The sequence below is a fragment of the Dipodomys merriami genome, unplaced genomic scaffold (genome assembly GCF_024711535.1).
Source record: "Dipodomys merriami isolate MVZ:Mamm:240054 unplaced genomic scaffold, mDipMer1.0.p SCAF_125, whole genome shotgun sequence".
In the NCBI taxonomy this organism is placed as follows: domain Eukaryota; kingdom Metazoa; phylum Chordata; class Mammalia; order Rodentia; family Heteromyidae; genus Dipodomys; species Dipodomys merriami.
In genome coordinates, this window is record NW_027202549.1 from 3,709,125 (window position 1) to 3,730,641 (window position 21,517).

General features: G+C 40.7%; 1 protein-coding gene across 2 annotated transcripts in view; it reads left to right on the forward strand.

Annotated features, from left to right (window-relative positions):
- Positions 1-21,517, forward strand: part of LOC138824097 (RNA-binding protein 5) — a 33,077-nt gene that overhangs the window by 2,717 nt on the left and 8,843 nt on the right. For both annotated transcript variants that reach the window (XM_070017817.1, XM_070017818.1), the window contains exons 3-17: positions 552-717; positions 2,186-2,341; positions 10,761-10,830; positions 11,306-11,379; positions 13,721-13,804; positions 14,842-14,902; positions 15,566-15,631; positions 17,182-17,342; positions 18,368-18,465; positions 19,056-19,143; positions 19,326-19,403; positions 19,491-19,563; positions 19,968-20,053; positions 20,440-20,524; positions 20,739-20,830. In XM_070017817.1, the coding sequence (XP_069873918.1) occupies positions 552-717; positions 2,186-2,341; positions 10,761-10,830; positions 11,306-11,379; positions 13,721-13,804; positions 14,842-14,902; positions 15,566-15,631; positions 17,182-17,342; positions 18,368-18,465; positions 19,056-19,143; positions 19,326-19,403; positions 19,491-19,563; positions 19,968-20,053; positions 20,440-20,524; positions 20,739-20,830 (1,438 nt within the window). The remainder of the gene's footprint in view (positions 1-551; positions 718-2,185; positions 2,342-10,760; positions 10,831-11,305; positions 11,380-13,720; positions 13,805-14,841; positions 14,903-15,565; positions 15,632-17,181; positions 17,343-18,367; positions 18,466-19,055; positions 19,144-19,325; positions 19,404-19,490; positions 19,564-19,967; positions 20,054-20,439; positions 20,525-20,738; positions 20,831-21,517) is intronic.

Genomic DNA, 21,517 nt, shown 5'->3' on the forward strand with positions numbered 1-21,517 from the left:
TTATACCTATTTTCCTACAAAGCCAGTATTGCAAGTAGCCAAAAATAAAGTAGATATTATAGGAGATAAATGTTCTCTGAGGTTGCTACTTTTGAGTATACAGTTACATCTGCAAAGAAACTATTGGATTAATAGCCTGAGAAAAAAGACTAATTTAGGTCATCTATGTTGTTCCTCCATATCCTAGTACGTGTGGTACTCTTGTGAATAGATGAGCTATGGTGTATTTATTTAAACTGGGTAAAAGTCTGTGGGGATCACCATTGGTAATGTGTGTATCATAGGCTTGAGAAAACAGAAGATGAATAAACTTTGAGAATATGACCCTTTCTCAAAAAATTTTTTTTAACTCAGCTATATTGTTTGACTTACTATAAATTCTTAAACATTATCTTTACACTTAAGGATGTAGATATTTTCTCAGTGGTCATCTTTGTTAACCAGGGTTTGGTAATCAATTTTAAGAAATATATTAAACTAGTCTTGGGGGAAGGTTCTGAAGGTACAAAAAGATATAGTTTGGATTAAATGATTTTTTTTTCCCCTGGCAGAGTGAGTAGAACAGAACGTAGTGGAAGATACGGTTCTATCATAGACAGGGATGACCGTGATGAGCGTGAATCCAGAAGCAGGCGGAGGGACTCAGATTACAAAAGATCAAGTGATGATCGGAGGGGTGATAGATATGATGACTACCGAGACTATGACAGTCCAGAGGTGAGTGACAAGCAACTGTTTATGGAGTTTCTTATAAATTATATATACAAGATTCCTTAAAAAAAAAAAAGTACACAGTATAGAAACTTACTTTGATTATTGCAGTCAAACTTTCTATTACTTTGATTTCAATTACTCTGGTATATTTGAGTTGACTATAACACACAAAGGTGTATGTTACAGCCTGTACCTGTAATCACAGGAGGCTGAGATCTGAGGATCAAGGTTCAAAGCCAGCCCAGGCAGACAAATCCAAGAATTCTTTATCTCCAATTAGCCAGCCAAAAAAGATCATCTAAGCCTAGCTGGTTTATGCCTATAATTCTGTGTCCTTAGGAGGTTGAGATCTTAGGATCTCAGTTAAAGCCAGCCCAGGTAGACAAATTTGATAGACATCACCAGTTAACCAGCAAAAGTCTGGAACTGAGATGTGGCTCAAATGATAGAACAGTAGCCAAGAGCTTTTCACCTGAATGAGAGCAGAAGTCCCAGAGTTCAAGTCCTAGTACTGACACAAATAATAGTAATATCCTGAGCCTTACAGAAATAGAAATACAGTAATAGTAAACGAAATATATCATGTATTCTTTTGAGCACTAGACTTCATAAATCCAATTAGGTCTCACTACCAACACTGTAAGGTAGATGTTTTTTACCTTCTTACACTGTTTTATAGTATATTACACCTGTTTACACTATCAGGTAGATTTATTTTAAAGATGAAATAGTGGGGGCTGGAAAGGTGACTCAGTGGTAGAGTGTTTGCCTTGCATGCATGAGGCCCTGGGTTCGATTCCTCAGCACCACATAAGCAAAAAAAGCCAGACATGGTGCTACAGCTCAAATGGTAGAGTGCTAGCCTTGAGCTGAAGATCTGAGGGACAGCGCCCAGGCCCAAAGTTCAGGCCCACGACCAAAAAAAAAAAGATGAGATAGTGAAGGTGAGGTTAGCTCAGTGGTAGAGCATTTTCCTGGCATACATAAGATCCCAAGTTCAGTGACTAGCACCACAAAAATGGGAGGGCAGAGATAAGATTATAACAGTACAGGCCCCATGTGTCTTAGACTGGTAACCTGGGGTTTTTATGTGCCAGTACTGGGGCTTGAATTCGTGGCCTCGCTGTTGTCCTTAGCTTTTTTGCTCAAGGCTAGTACTCTACCACTTGGGGTTAATTGGAAATAAGAGTCTCAGACCCCTTCCATATGTATACATTCCATCCTTTCCATAAGTATACATAGCTTTGTTTAGAAGTAATTATGCTGCCCCTATATGTTTGTACCTTTTTCTCTTTTTTACCTTTTCTGTGCACATAATCTTCGTATTATAACAGTTTCATTGTTTTATTGTGAGTTTGTCAACTGAATAGTGGGTTATTAAATAATTTTTCCTAAAATGATTGTCACAGTTCTTAGCACTGAAATGAACATCAGTGTGGAGTACTAATAATTTTGTTTTACTTTGAATCAGAGAGAGCGTGAAAGAAGGAACAGTGATCGATCTGAAGATGGCTACCATTCAGATGGTGACTATGGAGAGCATGACTATAGGCATGACATCAGTGATGAAAGAGAAAGCAAGACCATTATGCTTCGAGGCCTTCCCATCACCATTACGGAGAGCGATGTAAGAGGAAACTGATTCTAACAAGCAGTCCAGTAAATACAACAGACTTTGTGCTTCTCTTATTACTGTTTTATGTTTTTGTTTTGTCCTGGAGCTTGAACTCAGGGCCTGGTCACTGTTCCTGAGCTTCTTTTGCTCAAGGCTAGCACTCTACTCTTGACCACAGCATCACTTCCAGCCTTTTCTGTTTATGTGGTATACTGAGGAATGGAACCCAGGGTTTCATGCCTGCTAGGCAAGCACTTTACCATTAAGCCACCTTCTCAGCCTGTCTTATGTTTTGTGTTAATAAGCTAATAGCTCATCTAGTGATGCCGTTCTGTCTTTAGAATACAGATTTATAGAAGTAAATACCATTTATATATATTAGCCTTTAAAGTTCAAAGGTGAGTTTTCAGAAGTTCCTGAGAAAAAGTCTTTATTTGTTCTTTAGCTCTTTGAAGATAATTGGTGCTTTTTTGTTGATTATAATCTGGTTGCCATTTATTTGAAGAAAGTTGTACTATCTATCTGAAATCTGAGAGGATCCTGTTGAAAAAGAAAGCACATTTCCTGGCTTATTCGTTAGACCATTGAGGGGAGGGCATTGATATACTTGAAACTGCTTAGTTTCCAGCAGTTAGGAGTCCTTACCCCTTCTAACTTATCCACCACCCACTTCATCACTGGACTATTTTAGATGTGTACAACATTCTGTTGGTATGCCTTTTTCTGCTTGGAAATACCTTTATGTCAAGCCTTTCCTGATCTTCAGGCAGAATTTCTTCTCTTCCCAAGGCACTCTGGTAGATTTCTAAAAATAAACCTCTGTCAAAACCAACTACCTTTTGTTTTTAACTTTTTTTTTTTTTAGTCAGTTGTGGCGCTTGAACTCAGAGCCTGGGCACTGTCCCCTAAACTTTTGTGCTCAAGGCTAGCACTCTATCCTATCACTGGAGCTCCACTTCCCTTTTTTTGAGTAGTTAACTGGAGATAAGAGACTCATGGACTTTTCTGTCTGGGCTGGCTTTGAACTTATGATCCTTAGAGCTTAGCCTCCTGAGTAGATAGAATTATAAGTGTGAGCTACTAGCACCTAGTTTCTGTTTCTAATCTTTAAATGAAGTATGCCATCCAGCCAATATTGCCAAAGTGAATTAAAGGTTTTAAACATGTTTTGTTTTGTTTTTGGACAGTCCTGAGCTTAAATTTAGGTCCTGGGCACTGTCCCTGAGCTTTTTATTCAGAGGTAGCACTCTATCATTAAACCACGGAACCACTTGTGGATTTTTCTGTTTATATGGTACTGAGGATGCTAGGGAAGCACATTACCACTAAGCCACATTCCTTGCCTTAAACATGTTTTTTGTTTGTTTTTTGGTCAGTCGGGAGGCTTGAACTCTGGCCTGGATGTTTTTCATGAGCTCTGCAGCTCAAGGCTAGTAGTGCTCTACCACTTTGAGCCATAATGCCACTTCCTGGGGGTTAATTAGAGATGAGTCTCATGGACTTTACTTCCCCGGAGTTGACTTTGAACTGTGATCCTCAGATCTCAGCCTCCTGAGTAGCTAAGATTACAGGTGTGAGCCACCAGCGCCCAGCCTTTAAACATGTTTTTTATTTTTATTTTGTTTTATTTATTTATTTTTGTTAGTCTTGGGGCCTGAACTCTGGGCCTGGGTGCTGTCCCTCAGCTCTTCAGCTCAAGGCTAGTACTCTACCACTTGAGTTATAGCACCACTTCCAGCTTCTGCTTATATGGTCCTAAAGAATCGAACTCAGGGCCTTAAGCACTCTACCAGTGAGCCACCTTCCCAGCCCTATACATGTTTTTTTTGTTTGGTCTTTTTTTTTTTTTTTTTTTGGTCGGTCATGGGACTTGAACTCTTGGCTTGGGCACAGTCCCTGCGCTCTTCAGCTCAAGGCAAGTGTGCTACTGCTTGAGTGTTTTTTTAGAGCTAAGAGTCTCAGATCTCAGCCTCCTGAGTAGCTAGGATTACAGGCGTGAGCTGCCGATGCCCGGCATAAACATGCTTTTAAAAAGCATTTTTCTAGTACCTAGTATCCTAGAGTAGTATGCTGATTTATGTTTAAATTTTAGCCAAAGATAGTATTAGGTTCAAATAATTTAAGGTTCAAAACACTGGAAGTAGCAATTATGCTATATGTGAAACAGGATGTTATCTTTAACGGTGGGTAGTTATTTCCATTTTACATAATCACTGAACACTTACTGCACTGTATGCTATGTGACAGTGATACAGAGCTATGAATCCTGCCTGGAAAAAGTACATATGTATGCAGTGTCAATAAGAAGTTGATGTTGCCAGGTGTGATAACATGTCTCCACTACTCAGGAGGCTGAAGCAAGTGGGTACTTTGAACACAAATCCAAGGCTAGCCTGGACAACATAGCAAGTTCTTGTCTTTTGTTTTTCTTTTTAAAGGCAGAAGGGGTTGGTTTTAAAAGACATTGAATGTGGTCCTGCTGAAGGACTGTGAAAGCTTTATTAAGGGAGGTCAGGACTTGCAAAGGATAAGGCAGAGCTCCATGGAGATATTAGTTGAGCTGAGACTTGAGGGATAGAGTGATTTGGTGTGATAGAGAACTGCGGAAGTGTGTTTGGGGTGGGTCTTTCTAAGCAGGGATATCATATGAGCAGACCTGGAAATAGAAAAGGAACTGAATAAATAAGGCTTTGGACTGGCTCAGCTTGGTGGGAGTCAAAGGTTCTTGCCAGGGAAAAGGCAGGTGGGAAGGTGCTGTTGTCCAGAATCTTTGAAAGTCCAACTAAGCATGAAAGTTACTAAATAGTTTGCCTGTTAGCAGAGGCTGCACAGGTTTGAGTGATAGAGGAGATGATGCTGAGCTTAGGTAGTCGCACAGGGAGTCAGAAATTCTTTAGAAGTTGATTGAGGAAAGCTTGTGATTAATCAGGTTATGTGGCCTTGAGAGTCCACAGAGGAAGTAGATAGTATGGAGGGGAAGTTGGCTGTAACTGAGTTTTGGAGGCTATACTACTGGTAATGAAACAATTATGGCACTGTATTTTAGGCTTCTTCAGGTAAACACTGGTAGTTACTATTTAATTTCTGAAGTTCTAAATACTATGTAATATCATAGAAATTTACTTATTGGAGTCTTAGCATTTGTAAAATGTTTATAGAACATTCAAAGAATAGGAATCCCAACAGCTCTATCATTTATCAGTTTGGTATTTTTTGTTGTTGAGGTTTTGTTACTTTAGTTTGGTTGCAGTCTTGAGCATTAAACACAAGGCCTCCTGTGTGCTACTTGAGCTATACCTCAAGTCTTCTTTTTTTTTTTTTTTTTTGGTGCCAGTCCTACTAGTACTTGAACTGAGGGCCTTTTTTGCTCAAGAATAGGGTCTACCACTTGAGCCTCAGCTCCACTTCCAGCTTTTTTTCCCCCCTGCATTTAATTAGAGATGAGTCTCACAGACTTTCCTGCCCAGGCTGGCTTTGAACTACAGTTCTCAGATCTCAGCCTCCTGAGTAGTAAGGATTATAGGCATGAACCATCGATGCTGATGAAGTTGTTTGTTTTGTTTTGTGGGATTGGAGGATTTTTTGTTGCTATTGGTTGTGGGGCTTGAACTCTTGGCCTGGCCATTGTCCCTCAACTCTTCAGCTCAAGGCTAGCGCTCTACCACTTGAGCCACAGTACCACTTCTAGTTTTCTGGTGGTTTATTGGAGATAAGAGTCTCATGGACTTTTCCTGCTGAGTAGCTAGCATTACAGGCCTGAGTCACCAGCACCAAGCTTGTTTTATCTTTTTTTTTTTTTTTTTGGTCCAGTCGTGGGACCTGAACTCTGGGCCTGGGCGCTGTCCCTTAGCTCTTCAGCTCAAGGCTAGCGCTTTACCACTTGAGCCATAGCGCCACTTCCGGCTTTTTTTTTTCTTTTTGCTTATGTGATGCTAAGGAATCGAACCCAGGGCCTCAGGCATGCAAGGCAAGCGCTCTACCACTGAGCCAACTTCCCAGCCCTTGTTTTATCTTTTTGTGGTAGTAGTGGTATTTTTGTTTGTTTTGTTTGGAGTTTTTGTTTATTTTGGTGCTTGTCCTGGAACTTGAAATGGGAGCCTAGTGTTCTCACTGGGTTTGTTGCTCATGACTAGTATTGTGCCCCTTGAGCCACATCTCTGATCCAACATTTTGCTGGTTAATTGGAGAGAGTTTTCTCAGGTTGGTTTTAAACCACAGTCATCCAGCCTCTTGAGTAGCTAGGATTGTAGGTGTAAGCCACCATCACATTGCTGTATTTTTTTCTTGGGAGTAGAGGAGGTGGGCAGTTCTAGGGCTTGAACTCAGGGCCTGGGCATTGTCCCTGAGCTTTTGCTCAAGGCTAACACTCTACCACTTGAGCCATAACGCTGCTTCTGGCGTGGTACTGAGGAACAGAATCCAGGGCTTCATGCATGCTAGGCAAGCACTCTACCACTGAGCCATATTCCCAGCCCCACCTGGCTGTATTGTTGAGATAGAATATTACTAATGTTGCCCAGGCTGGCCTCAAACTCATAGTTCTCCTACCTCCTGAGTAGCTGGGGTTACAGGTACTTGGTTTATTATTTCTTTCTTTTTTGAGATTAGATCCATTTTGTAACCCAAGCTGGTCTTGAATTTATAGTCCTCTTACTTTAGCCTCCTGAGGGCTACCACATGATAGTTTTATTTTTTCATTAATTTATTGAGACTTGAGATTACAGGTGTGATCACCACAACCTCTCTGCCCCACATACCTCCCCCACCCCTTTATCCCCCCACTCCCTACCAATCGATGAGCTAGTAAACCTCAGCTTCCTTTGTTTAGCAAGAGCAGATTTTGTGCTTTTTCGTTGGTACCTACCTCAATCCCTAAGGAGCATCCTAATATCCCCTAGTCTTCATGGACAGGTATTCAAAATGAAAGAATTGCATGGCTAAGAAACTTAACTCTGAAAACTCTAGAACAGAGTTGGGAACATCATGAGGAAAGACTTGAACACAATGGGAATTTTGGATTATAGCGTTCCTACTTTAATTTGGGTTTAGGGGGGTTGTGTTTTGCTATTGGCTATGTTAGGAATTGAATTTAAGGCTTACACTTGCTAGTTGGCAGGTACTACTTCTGAACAAACCTTTTTCCATTTCATTTATTTTTGTTTTAGTTTTTATTATCTTAATGATTAAAATTTTATGATTTAGTCAGGGTTAGAGATCACCTGGCCATCTGACCATATAAAGCCTATATGTCATTTGATAAATGACAGGACAAGACTTAAATGCTTCTAGTAGTCTGCATATAGTTATTTGCCTGTGTTAATTTTGTATGGCCTACCAATTCTGTTTTAAATATCCAGATGTCCCTTGTCAGAAAACATGTTCGCATGGGCTAGGAAGTTGGCTCAGTGGTAGAGTGCTTGCCTTTTGCATGCATGAGGCCCTGGGTTCGATTCCTCAGCACCACCACATAAGCAGAAAAAAACGGGAAGTAGTGTTGTGGCTCAAGTGGTAGGGCATTAGTCTTGAGCTGAAAAGGTGAAGGACAGTGCCCAAGCCCAGAATTCAGCCCCCATGACTGACTAAATAAATAAATAGATAAATAAATAAATAAATAATGCAAAGGTAAGAGCCACTTAGGAAGATAGCTTGGCAAATTAAAAAAAAAAAAAAGAAAACATGTTCCTACCCCTAATTGAGTTAGAATTTGTTGCCAGTATTGGTTCCAGCTCTTCAGGCTGTTCAAATCTGCTTTGTAACACTAATTCTACAGATACTTCAGAATAAAAGTAGGATGTAATGACAGATCCTTAAAGTATTAATGAAAAATAAATGCTCCTTGCTATTATCCTCCCCTCAAAAAAAATCAGTAAATAGTAAATGTAAAATGTTATATTAATATTCTAAACTTCAGTATATCAACTGTTAGTCTTGTTTCTCTTTTTAGCTTAGCATCCTTTCCTTTGCAACATGCAAATCTTTAGAAAAACTATCTCTAGTTACTATGTTGCTATGTTACTTTATCATTACTGTTATAGTAACTATATTTACTCTAGTGATTAACTTTTTACTTACTATAGTATGGTCAGTATCCTAGAGACTTACTATACCACTTGTATGTGATAAAATAGATACAGTCCATTTTCCTTATAGATAATTATGCTTCACAGTTAACCATGAGTGCTGAGCCATTACTTCTAAGGAAAATAGAGCCTACAGCTTTCTGGAGTTAAATTTTTAGGTGATCAGTGAAAAAACTTAGGTGTTCCTGTTTAAAATTGCATTTGAAGCCAGGCACCAGTGGCTCATACCTCTAATCCTAACTCATAAAGTTAATATCTAAGGATCCTGATTTGATGCCAGCTTGGGCAGGAAAGTCTGTGAGACTTCTCTCCAATAAACCACCAAAAAGCTCAAAGTAGACTGTGGCTCAAGTGGTACAGCACTAGCTTTCAACCAAAAAAAAGCTCAAGGATAGTGCCCAGGACCTAAGTTCAAGCTCTAGGAACGAACACACACACACACACACACACACACACACACACACACACACACACACACACACACACACACACACACACACACACACACACACACACACACACACACACACACACACACACACACACACACACACACACACACACACACACACACACACACACACACACACACACACACACACACACACACACACACACACACACACACACACACACACACACACACACACACACACACACACACACACACACACCGCACGCACGCACGTTTAATTGATAATATTGCTGGTTACTTAACAATGAACTCACAGTCAACAGTACTATAACTCATATTTGAATGAAGCCAATGTAACATATGTAACATGTATTTTCTCCATGTGATAAACAACAGCCTTTTGTGCATGGAACACTAGCTTTAGCACTGTGCTTCAGCAGATTCACCCACAAAAAAAAGAGGAGGGAAACATGACAGTAGACATTTATTTACAGTAAGAAAATTGAAAAGACAAACAGGGCATTGTTAGAAAGATCTCAGGATCATGTTCACTAATGATCATGAAAGTACTTTTTTTTTGTTATTTTTTGGGGGGGTCCAGTTGTGGGGCCTGAACTCTGGGCCTGGGCGCTGTCCCTCAGCTCTTCAGCTCAAGGCTAGCGCTCTAGCACTCGAGCCACAGCGCCACTTCCAGCTTTTTTCCTTTTTGCTTATGTGGTGCTGAGGAATCGAACCCAGGGCCTCAGGCATGCAAGGCCAAGCGCTCTATCACTGAGCCACCTTCCCAGCCCCATGAAAGTACTTTTAAGAACTGATTTGGTCAGGCCCTGGGTTCGATTCCTCAGCACCACATAAGCAAAAAGAAAAAAAAGCCGGAAGTGGTGCTCTGGCTCAAGTGGTAGAGCGCTAGCCTTGAGCTGAAGAGCTGAGGGACAGCGCCCAGGCCCAGAGTTCAGGTCCCATGACCAGACCCAAAAAAAAAAAAAAGTCACAAACACATTCTAACTTTCCGGGAGCAAATTGTCTATCACAGACTATAACATTTATGAGTTCTATGAGCTTTGTGATGCAGTTATTTCTTCCACATTGGGTGATATGTACATTTCTTTTGTTTTGCATAACATCAGCTGTTCCCTCTTTCCCACGTGTTCCCTCCCTCTCATCGCTGCCATTGAGTTGCTTGAGCCTTATATTCTTTAATGTACCACTGAGCCATGCCTCCGCTTTTGGCTTTTTGTGGGTACATTGGAGTCTTTTGGGTTTGTTGCTGGGGCTGGCTCCAAATTATGATTCTAAGGTCTGAGCTTCCTGAGTAGCTAGGATTATGTATTGCCTAGTGCCTCTTTTATATCTCATTTTTCTTTTTGTTTGTTTGTTTTTTTTTTTTTTGGGTCCGGTCGTGGGGCCTGAACTCTGGGCCTGGGCACTGTCCCTCAGCTCTTCAGTTCAAGGCTAGTGCCCTACCACTTGAGCCATGGCGCCACTTTCGGCTTTTTTCTTTTTTGCTTATGTGGTGCTGAGGAATCGAACCCAGGGCCTCAGGCATGCAAGGCAAGCGCTCTACCACTGAGCCAACTTCCCAGCCCCTCATTTTTCTTTTTTATCTCATTTGTCATTTAGGACAAAGAGTAATGAGATTAGATTATAGCAGTGAAGCTTGAGGACCATCATGCCATGAGCAAGACTCTGTAAATATAAATAATACCATGAGCAAGATTCTGTAAATGTAAATAATGGTTCTTGAGGGAAATTTATAGGAAGCGTACAATGAATCCTTCAAGGCTTTTATAATACATTTAATTTCTGTGAAAAAAGTTTCTTTATGCCTTTTAGGATGCATTTTGATATAAATTTAAAAGGGTAGAGATTACTCCCTAATCCTAGAGCTTTGTAAAATAGTGTGGCTTTAACTGTAAATGTGTAAAACCTTGTACAGATTCGAGAAATGATGGAGTCCTTTGAAGGCCCTCAGCCTGCGGATGTGAGGCTGATGAAGAGGAAGACAGGTGAGAACTTCCTTAGTTCCTGTTATTCTGGCTCTCTTCCCCATTCCCACTTCAGTCCCTAAAGAACATCTTGATTATCCCCCAGTCTTCAAGCACATGAATTCAGAATGAAAGGTTTGCCATGGCTAAGGAATGTGACTCTTTGAAAACGATGTTAGCATCTGAGGAACTATTTAAAACTTTGTTTTTAGGGGCTTTCTTTTCCTTCGGTAAGTATGAACTCCTTGTTTGACTGTTCATAGTCGGTTGCATGGTTACTTTAAGCGTGGAATCAAAAATCAAGTGGCATTTAGTTCAGGCGGCTTTTTCCTTGCCATGGCAAAGTATCAAGAAGATCCCAAACTCAAGTCACATTTGTAAAGCTGCTTCCCAATTGGCTTTGTCACGAAGTGTTGAAGCAGTGGGAGAGAGATTCACCTGTTTAAAGGAACTGACTAACACGAGTATCCCGTCTATATCTGAATGCTGTCTCTAGGTGTAAGCCGTGGTTTCGCCTTCGTGGAGTTTTATCACTTGCAAGATGCTACCAGCTGGATGGAAGCCAATCAGGTTGCTTCACTCACCAAGTCTAGATATTCATGAAAATGGAACAAGTCTGTACAATTAAAAAAAACGGTTAAAGGAGTGGTTTGTTCCAAAGGAGTGATTTTTAAAAAGCAAAAAGAATGCTTTGTATATATTAAAATTGACTAAATATAGTACCACAGACTTCCTTGCAGAATTTATTCTGCTTTTTAATATGGCTACCTTGCAGATCTTTAACTACTAAATACCTGTCTGGTAGTTAGCAAAATATCTTAATGTTCCTTTTCCTTACCTGATGCCCTTTGAGGGTAAGCTTAGAATATCACACTCTTCTGTTTGACAGTGAAGGAACATACTGGAAGTCTGTGGCAGTAATTTTTATAATTATTTCTGGCCGGAGACCTCAAGCAAGCCTCTTGGAGACAAAACTGCTTGGATGGATCTTCAGGAATTATTTAAGGACATAATAGAATATGTGAAAAAGTCTGATGAGATTAGTCTAAGAAAGATGCCCTGCCACTATCTATAATCTAGTTAAAAATAACAATATTACAGTCTCCTCACAATGCCTTTTATAATCTGTTCAAAGCAAATCATTGGTGGTTCTTTGATAATGACTTTAAAGTTTTCCTTGATTTATCAAAATAATGTTCATTGCTTGGAACTTAAAAGTTTTTGCAAGAACTCCAAAGCATAATATTGAATGACTTTAAGCAAGTATATTTTGCTCATTGCATTACTTTTCTACAGCATGTTATGATTTGAGTCACCCATGAATAAGAGTGACATTTCTGTGATAACATAACTTTATAACAAGACATACCAATAAGGCTGTTGCTTTGATTGACTGACTTAAGGTTTTTTTAAGCCTCTCAATTTCTTTCTGGGAATGTTGGCTAATGCCTGTATTCTCAGCAGTCTTGAGGCTGAGGCAAGAGGATGATGAATTTGAGGCCACCCTGGGCAGCAAAGTAAGACCTTGTATCAAAAACAAATAAATGAATGACTTTATAGCCTAGAAATCACAACCAGGTCTTCATTCATTTATATCATGGCTGCCATCCCAGTAAATCCAAAGCATACACAATAAAAGTCTCCACAATTTTAATGTATACAAAGCTATATTAATGTATAGTACAGTTCATATTCACTCCAGAAATTAAAGGCCAGTAGGATTAGGGATTCAGTGGTAGTTTGGAGTCTTCTCCCAGCACACATCCCTCCTAGTGGGATGATCTGTTGACATATCTCCCAGCTTATATTTGCTTTAGTACATTACAATGAGTAGATGGCCCTTCAGCACTTCCCTATTGGCCAGACATAATGTACTTTTGCCTTTAGATACCAAAGAAACGTATGTCTTAAATCCTTAAGGATTTGTAAGAATCAAATTGCTCAACACTGTTTAAAGGGTTAGCTTCCTTTTAACAATCTAGGTGTCTAACCTAATTAAATTTGTTCTGCTAGTGTCAGAACACCATCCCATCTAAAAAGGAAAGATACTTATGTAAATGAAGGATCTTTTGGGGGCAGGTCTTAGGTATACTTTTGTCTAGACAGCTTCAGCTTAGAGTTTTAAAGTTAAGTCCCATTTAGTCACAGGTTGACTTGAAGGATGAGGTGGTATATATTTTTATGAACTTCCCTACCCCCCTGAAGAAACTTCATTGGCCTCCTGATGACTTATCCTAAAGAGAGTACCATCCATTTCAATGAAAAGCACATCTATCACCTAGGACATGACATAATCACATTTGGCAGAAAGAAATCTCATTTAGCTGTTTTAGAGTTGGTGGCATTCATAATAATTCCTGAGAAAGAATTGTAATAAAGTTCCCTTTAAAATGTGTTCCCCTCCTTTTGTCCCCCACAAAGGACACATCTTGAAGCAAGAGTTGGGGAAGGGGGAAATACAAAGTCTTGTACTTTTCATAAGGATGGGGACTGGGAAAAAGTGAAGCAAAGCTCAAGGATATTATTTTAAGGTCTAATGTAGGAGACAGTCTCAGAACTGGGAGAGGTCTGTCTTCTGCTTTTGAAATAGACTGTTACTCTCAGGCAGCCTGTCAATGCTGAATGTAAGACTTCTGTCTCTGCTGGAGACACAGCCTGGTGCATGTCAGTGTTTAGTGTTTGGCAGCTTTTTCAACATTCCCTGACTCCGTTTACCTTTACTCCACATCCCATTCTCTTACTGCCTATCTGAAGGATTGGATGGGCAGAGTATAGGTGGCGGTGGTTGGTCCTCCCCGTATGTTGTCCATTTAATTCCAGAGCACTGATTTTTCCGAAGTGTGCTCTGCCCTGGGAAAATGGACACATGTTCCTCACAATGGAAATAACTAATTACTTTTTTTTCTTGCAGAAAAAGTTGGTGATTCAAGGAAAGCACATTGCAATGCATTATAGCAATCCCAGACCTAAGTTTGAAGATTGGCTTTGTAACAAGGTAAACATGTGTTCTTCCCAAATAAAACTAATTCAGTATTTTACTGTTTTTCTGTTTATCTGTTTGATGTCTAAACAAGGAAAATAAATGCTTAATCACCAGCTCTTATTATAAGGTAATTTTTATCTTTTTGTACTTTCCCTGTGTCCTGTGCTGGTATTGAAGACAGAAGCCCAAGAACTGTACAGATTTTGTTATATAGAGATTCAGATTTCCAAGCTATTTCAATTAAGATTTTAAGTGTTTTTCACTTTATTGCTTATTGAATTTTTGAGGTCTCAACTTTGGCATGGCCTCTCAACTGCATTGGCAGATATCCTTGAGAAACCTGATAACAAAAATGTGGTCCTGTCACTGGTACATCATTTTGAACTTTGTTGTCAACCTTGCTATTTTTTGGGGGGGAGGGAGGTCCGGTTGTGGGGCCTGAACTCTGGGCCTGGGTGCTGTCCCTCAGCTCAAGGCTAGTGCTCTAGCACTTGAACCACAGTGCTACTTCTGATTTTTTTTTTTTCTTTTTGCTTATGTGGTGCTGAGGAATCGAACCCAGGGCCTCATGCGTGCAAGGCAAGCGCTCTACCACTGAGCCACCTTCCCAGCCTGTCAACATTGCTATTTTGAGAGTGCTCAAATTTATTCCTGTATATGATTATCTAGTAAGGGACAAGATGCAATTCAGATTACATTATGTCTGCATATAATAGAATGATCTATATTGCACTCTTAATATCAGGCATAAACTTTGTCAGTGTGTTTGAGCTAAGAGTTTTGGGTGAACTGCCTTCAAGTTGATAAAAATAGAATTCTGCTTCAAGGTACAACAAAATTTGTTTTTCTTGGAAGAGTTCGTGTGATCTAACATTTAAACTTTTTGGGGTTTATACCCTTTTTTTTATCTGGAATGTATATCATTTCCTGCTTTTTTTTAATATTAGTTGTTGGACTTACCTGTGGCCTCACTGCTCTAACCCACATTGTTACTAGAAAATCTGGCCTAATGTAAGAAATAACCACAAATAAAACTTTTTTTTTTCCAGTGCTGCCTTAACAATTTCAGGAAAAGACTAAAATGCTTCCGATGTGGAGCAGACAAGTTTGGTAAGCATGGATTCAATTTGGAAAATGCAATGAAACTTGATGGGTTGAGTTACCTGTCTGTGAACCTGAAGAAAAGTATAGATTTTAGGAAGTTTAACAAGCAACTTGAATATTTTCCTTAAGCCTTTTTAACCTTAGGTTATATAGGTGCTGCTGCTCATTGTGAGAGTACAGAAAATTATTTTTGTTTTCCCAAATTAAGTCTGCTCACCTGGTTTGCTTTCCACAATTGTTTTTTTGGGGGGGGTCCAGTCATGTGGCCTGAACTCTGGGCCTGGGCACTGTCCCTCAGCTCTTCAGCTCAAGCTAACGCTCTACCACTTGAGCTAAAGTGCCACTTCCGGCTTTTTTCTTTTTGCTTATGTGGTGCTGAGGAATCGAACTCGGGCATGCAAGGCAAGCGCTCTACCACTGAGCCACCTTCCCAGCCTCGACAATTGCTTTTCTTTAGTGCCGGGGTAAATGTCATCCTGTCCTGGCCCAATATTTGTATTATACATTAGCCAAGTCAAAATAAGGAGGTTTTACTGTAGCTACAGATGTTTTTAAAAGGAAGAGGGGGGAAAAGTCTGCTGTATGTACTTAAAAAGATTGGGGGTATTATTTCCTTACCAAAAATACTTTGTTAGTCTTCAATTGAGTCTTCTTTTCTCCAACTTGTAGACTCTGAACAGGAAGTGCCCCCTGGAACCACAGAGTCAGTTCAGTCTGTGGATTACTACTGTGATAGTAAGTTCAAACTTGGCTTTTGTGTGAATAGTTCACATCAGTTGGAAATTCAGTCCTCTTTCTAATTCGTGTGTGTGTGTGTGTGTGTGTGTGTGTGTGTGTGTGTGTGTGTGTGCGCGCGCGCGCGCGCGCGTGCGCGCGCGCTTCTGGTGATACTTGAACTCAGAGTCTTACTAGCTTTTACCATGCAAACCTGGTGCTCTACCACTTAAGCCATATCGCCTCTTCCTACTTTTTTTTTTTTTTTTTTTTTTTTTTTTTTTGTCGGCCGTGGGGCTTGAACTCTGGGCCTGAGTGCTGTCCCTCAGCTCTTCAGCTCAAGGCAAGCACTCTACCACTTGAGCTACAGCGCCACTTCCGGTTTTCTGGTGGTTTTATTGGAGATAGGAGTCTCACGGTCTCTCCTGCCCGGGCTGGCTTTGAACCGCGATCCTCAGATCTCAGCCTCCTGAGTAGCTAGGATTACAGGCGTGAGCCACCAGCGCCCGGCCTCTTCCTACTTTTTAGTGGTTAGTTGGAAATAAGCATTTCAAGATTTTTCTGGTCCAGACTGACATTGAATCAGGCTCCTCAGATCTTAGCTCCTAAGTAGCTAGGATTACAGGTGTGAACCACTGCCACCTGGCTTCCCTTCCCTTTGATATCCCCCCCCCCTTTTTTTTTTTTTTTTTTTTTTTTTTTTTTTTTGGTCGGTTGAACTCTGGGCCTGGGCACTGTCCCTGAGATCTTCAGCTCAAGGCCAGTGCTCTACACACGAGCCACAGCACCACTTCCAGTTTTCTGGTGGTTCATTGGAAATAAGAGTCTCATAGACTTTCCTGCCTGGGCTGACTTTGAACCATGATCTTCAAATCTCAATCTCCTGAGTAGCTAGCATTACAGGCTTGATGAGCCACAGTGCCCAGCTTCCCTCGCCCCTTTTTTTGTTGGTTGTGGGCTTGAACTCAGGCCTTGAGGCCTTGAGTGCTGTCCTTGAGCTCTTTTGTTCAAGGCTAGTGTTCTACCACTTTGAGCCACAGTGCCACTTCCAATTTTCTGGTAGTTAACTGAAGATAAGTCTCACGGTCTTTCCTGCCAGGGTTGGCTTTGAACTATGATCCTCACATAGAGCTCAGCCTCCTGAGTAGCTAGGATTACGGGCATGAGCCACTGCTGCTGTCCCTCTTAGCCCCTTTTAGGTGAGCAAGGGCAGCTTAATTTTTTCCAATAAAAGATTTTAGGGGCTGAGAACTTGGCTCGGTGGTAGATAGTGCTTGCCTTCCATGCATGAGGCCCTGGGTTCAATTCTTCATAAGCAGAAAAAGCCAAAAGTTGTGCTGTGGCTCGAGTGGTAGAACGCTAGCCTTGAGCTGAAAAACTGGGGGACAGTGCCTAAGCCCAGAGTTTAGGCCCTACAACCAACCCCCAAAAAAAGATTTTTCTCCTTGTCAGAGTGAAAAATATACTAGGAACTTACCAAAATAGATTTTTTTTTTTGTATTTTAAACCTGTGTGAAAAACATTGGTGATGGGAAAGCATGGTTATGTCTTTTGTCTCATTTTCCCTCCAGCGATCATTCTTCGGAACATAGCTCCACACACTGTGGTGGATTCCATTATGACAGCACTATCTCCCTATGCATCTTTAGCTGTTAATAACATTCGTCTCATCAAAGACAAACAGACCCAGCAGAACAGAGGCTTTGCATTTGTACAACTGTCTTCTGCAATGGTGAGGTTCTTCTAAGCTACTCTTTCCTTTGAAAAAACAAAAATAACTGTATTTGGAAGATGTAGCCCAGTGGCAGTGCACATATGTAGCATATTCCAAGATTCTGGGTTTAATCTCTAGCCCCCAAGAATTAAAAAAAAAAAAAAAAACAACTTTAAGAGGTAAATGTGACTTAACTAATTTTGAGGTTTCTGGAACATAAAGTTCAAGGCTGTATAATAATAGTTTAGTGATACTAAATTATAGGACTTTTTTTAGGACCTGGGTGCTGACCCCAAGCTTTCTTGTTCAAGTCTAGTGCTCTATCACTCTACCCCTTGAGCCACATCTCCACTTCTGTCTTTTTTGGTAGCTAATTGGAGATGAGTCTCATGGACTTTCCTGCTGGGCTTAGCTTTGAACTGTGATCCTCAGATCTCATCCCCCTGAGTAGCTAAGATTATAGAGGTGTGAGCCACCAACACACAGCTAGAATTGATTTCTTTGATATACAGTAAAAATGTCTATATCTGTAAAGAACTGACAACTGAAATTTGAGTTACAGTTTAGTCTTTGTGCTCTGGTTTATTTAGCCTTTGCTCCTTTAATAATACTGACTACCTTCATAACCTGGAGGTATTTCTTTTCTCAGTTTCATATTTCTAAACAGATTATGTCTTATACAATCGATGGTAGAGAGATTTTTTTGGAGTGGTACATTTTTTTTTTTTTTTTGTCGGTCGTGGGGCTTGAACTCTGGGCCTGGGCGTTGTCCCTCAGCTCTTCAGCTCAAGGCGAGCGCTCTACCACTTGAGCTACAGCGCCACTTCCGGTTTTCTGGTGGTTTATTGGAGATAGGAGTCTCACGGTCTTTCTTGCCCGGGCTGGCTTTGAACCGCAATCCTCAGATCTCAGCCTCCTGAGTAGCTAGGATTACAGGCGTGAGCCACCAGCGCCCGGCAGAGTGGTACATTTTTATTGGTTTATCATGAGAGATTTTTAATTCTTAAACTGATGAAATTTCTTTTCTTCACATTTTCCTTCAGGATGCTTCTCAGCTGCTTCAGATATTACAGAGTCTCCATCCTCCTTTGAAAATTGATGGGAAAACTATTGGTGTTGATTTTGCAAAAAGTGCCAGAAAGTGAGTGGCTTTATTTTCTTTATTTCAAATTACTGCATATGCATACTTTTTCAAAGATACTTTGCCAACTGTACCCCAGTTCTATGTTCTCAACATTGATATATTCTCCTCTCTGATTGTATATCAGGAGGGAAATGACTGTATTTCCTAATAGCCAGTTCTCTTCTATCCTGTGTAGTTACTTTATAGTTGCCAGAAATTCCTTCAAAGCAAGACAAAGGCAAGATGACAGATGAGAATATGTTTTAGAGCAGGCAAACTGAAGAGGTCTAGTGTCACAATCTAGCAATATTCCTAGCTTTCCAAAGAGCATTTTAATAGCTCCATGTATATAGTACTTTAATCTAACACTGTAAATTTCCCCTTTTGTTAGTACCATTGTTCATTCAACAGATGCCTTATTAAATGGCAATTATGAACTAGAGCAGTAGTAATACTGGGACACTTGTCCACTGAAGAGTTTGCGTAGAAAGATTCTTCCCCCTGTGAAACATGGCCATTTGAGACCTAACTGCTCTCTTGGCAGCACAAAGGCACTAATTGGGGGCATGCAGAGATAGGATCACATGATTGGATTTTTGTGGTTTCAGGGACTTGGTCCTTCCAGATGGCAACCGTGTCAGCGCCTTTTCTGTAGCTAGTACAGCCATAGCTGCTGCTCAGTGGTCATCTACCCAGGTAAGAAGAGTCTTTTTAGTCTTGAAATTCACAAATGTGATCTCTCCCAAGATACTTGCAGAAGTTTTTAAGGGAGTTGTTTGAAGTTTTTCATTTGTTTGGGAGAGTACTTCCTACCTTCTTTGTTTGAAATTCACTTTGTTTTTTGTTTTTGGGTTTTTTTTTTTCCCCCATTTTCATAGTCTCAAAGTGGTGAAGGAGGCAGTGTTGACTATAGTTACCTGCAGCCAGGCCAGGATGGTTATGCCCAGTATGCTCAGGTAGGTTGAGTTAACTAGCTTTCAGTTTCTAGTCTTTAACTTCTTCTATTGTTCAAGTAGCAAATTTAATAGTGAACTTTTCCTTAGTATTCACAGGATTATCAGCAGTTTTATCAGCAACAAACTGGAGGATTAGAATCTGATTCATCATCTACATCAGGTAGTAAAGTTCATCTCCTTTGTACCTTTTGCTTAAATATGCTTGAGGAAACATGACAAGGTGTCTTAACTAGACCCAAAGCTGAAGTCCATATCTCTGCAAGAATGTGAGGGGCATAGAACTGTTACCATGTGTCCACAGTGAAGGGGGGGGGGGGGGGGAAGTGGGGGAGAGAGAGAGAGAGAGAGTTGGTTGGGAATTAGATCACATTTGTAATGCCAGCACTTGAGGAAGGAGGATTCCAAGTTCAAAGTTAGCCTGAACTACATAGGGAGACTGTCTCAAGAAAAGAAAAAAAGAAAAGCTAACACAATAACTAAGAAGATAGATGAGGCATTACAGGTAGGTAGTTGGCCTGCTGTTCAGTGCATTTGACTCTCTCTAATCCCTTTGTTCATCATCAGGCACAGCAGTGACCACCACCTCAGCAGCTGTAGTGTCCCAGAGTCCCCAGCTGTATAATCAGACCTCCAATCCACCTGGCTCTCCGGTAATCCTATCCTCTTACATATAGAATTGATAATTCTTGGGGAAACTTTATTATATTGATGTGCAAATACTATCATTTCCTGCTGCAAAAATCCGGATTGAATAATACACATTCCATCCTGTTCTGTCTTACAGTATTAAGTAATAAAATAATTTTATTATGTATATTTTAAGTATAAAATACCAAACATGAGTATCTTTATACTTTATAAATGCTTCAGCTTGACCTTTAGAAAGTTGTCAGCATGTGTTTTGCTGAAGGATTTCCTTAGGTCCTTGGCTGCAGTGTATTTTCAGGGGAGCCCTTCTTCCTGGATGATTGCAGTGTTTTAGTTCTCTTAAAAGACTTTACAGTTGAAATTATATTGAAGCTGCTGTTCTTTCCAGACTGAGGAAGCACAGCCTAGCACTAGCACAAGTACACAGGCCCCAGCCGCTTCCCCTACTGGTGTAGTTCCTGGTACCAAATATGGTAAGCCAAACCTCATGGGGCTGTTGACAGTTGGAAGGTCCTAGTTGTCTTTGTATAATAAAAGTTTTTCTCCCTTTGAAATGGGTGTCAGAGGGACACTTGGGAATGTGAGGAAAAGAAGAACATTAAGGCCTGCTGCATCCCACTGCCTTAGAATTGAAATAAAGCCAGTTTTTTACCTGTAATAATTATATGCTGGATTTTGTTTTTGTAGCTGTACCTGACACATCTACGTACCAGTATGATGAATCTTCAGGATATTATTATGATCCTACAACAGGGCTGTACTATGACCCCAACTCACAAGTAAGTACGCTCTCTTCTTCACTCTTGCTGGAAGAATCTGAGCTTTCCTTAGAACATTGATGAGGCACAAGAGGAATAGTCAAAATGAACTTTCCATGCAAAAGGAGTAAGATTTATCTTTATCTTTATTATTTATTTGATACTCATACTAGGCTTGAACTCAGGGCCTGGTGCTGCTGTCCCTTAGGGTTATCATTCAAGGCTGATGCTCTGCCACTTAAACCACAGATCTACTTCTTCTAATAACCATTTTTGGTGGTTAACTGGAGTTAAGAGTCTCAGAGACGGGCTGGGAAGGTGGCTCAGTGGTAGAGCACTTGCCTTGCATGCCAGAGGCCCTGGGTTTGATTCCTTAGCACCACATATAAGCAAAAAGAAAAAAGCCAGAAGTGGCACTGTGGCTCAAGTAGTAGAGCGCTAGCCTTGAGCTGAAGAGCTGAGGGTCAGCGCCCAGGCCCAGAGTTCAGGCCCCACGACCGGACCCCAAAAAGAGTCTCAGAGACTTTCCTTCCTAGGCTGGCTTCAAACTGTGATCCTTGGCTTTCTAAGTAACTAGGATTACAGGCATGAGCCCACCAGTGCTATTTTGAAGCTGTAAATCAGTGGGTCATACCTATAATCCTAACTACACAGGGGGCTGAGATCTAAGGCCCAAAGTTTGAAGCCCCAATACACACACACACACAC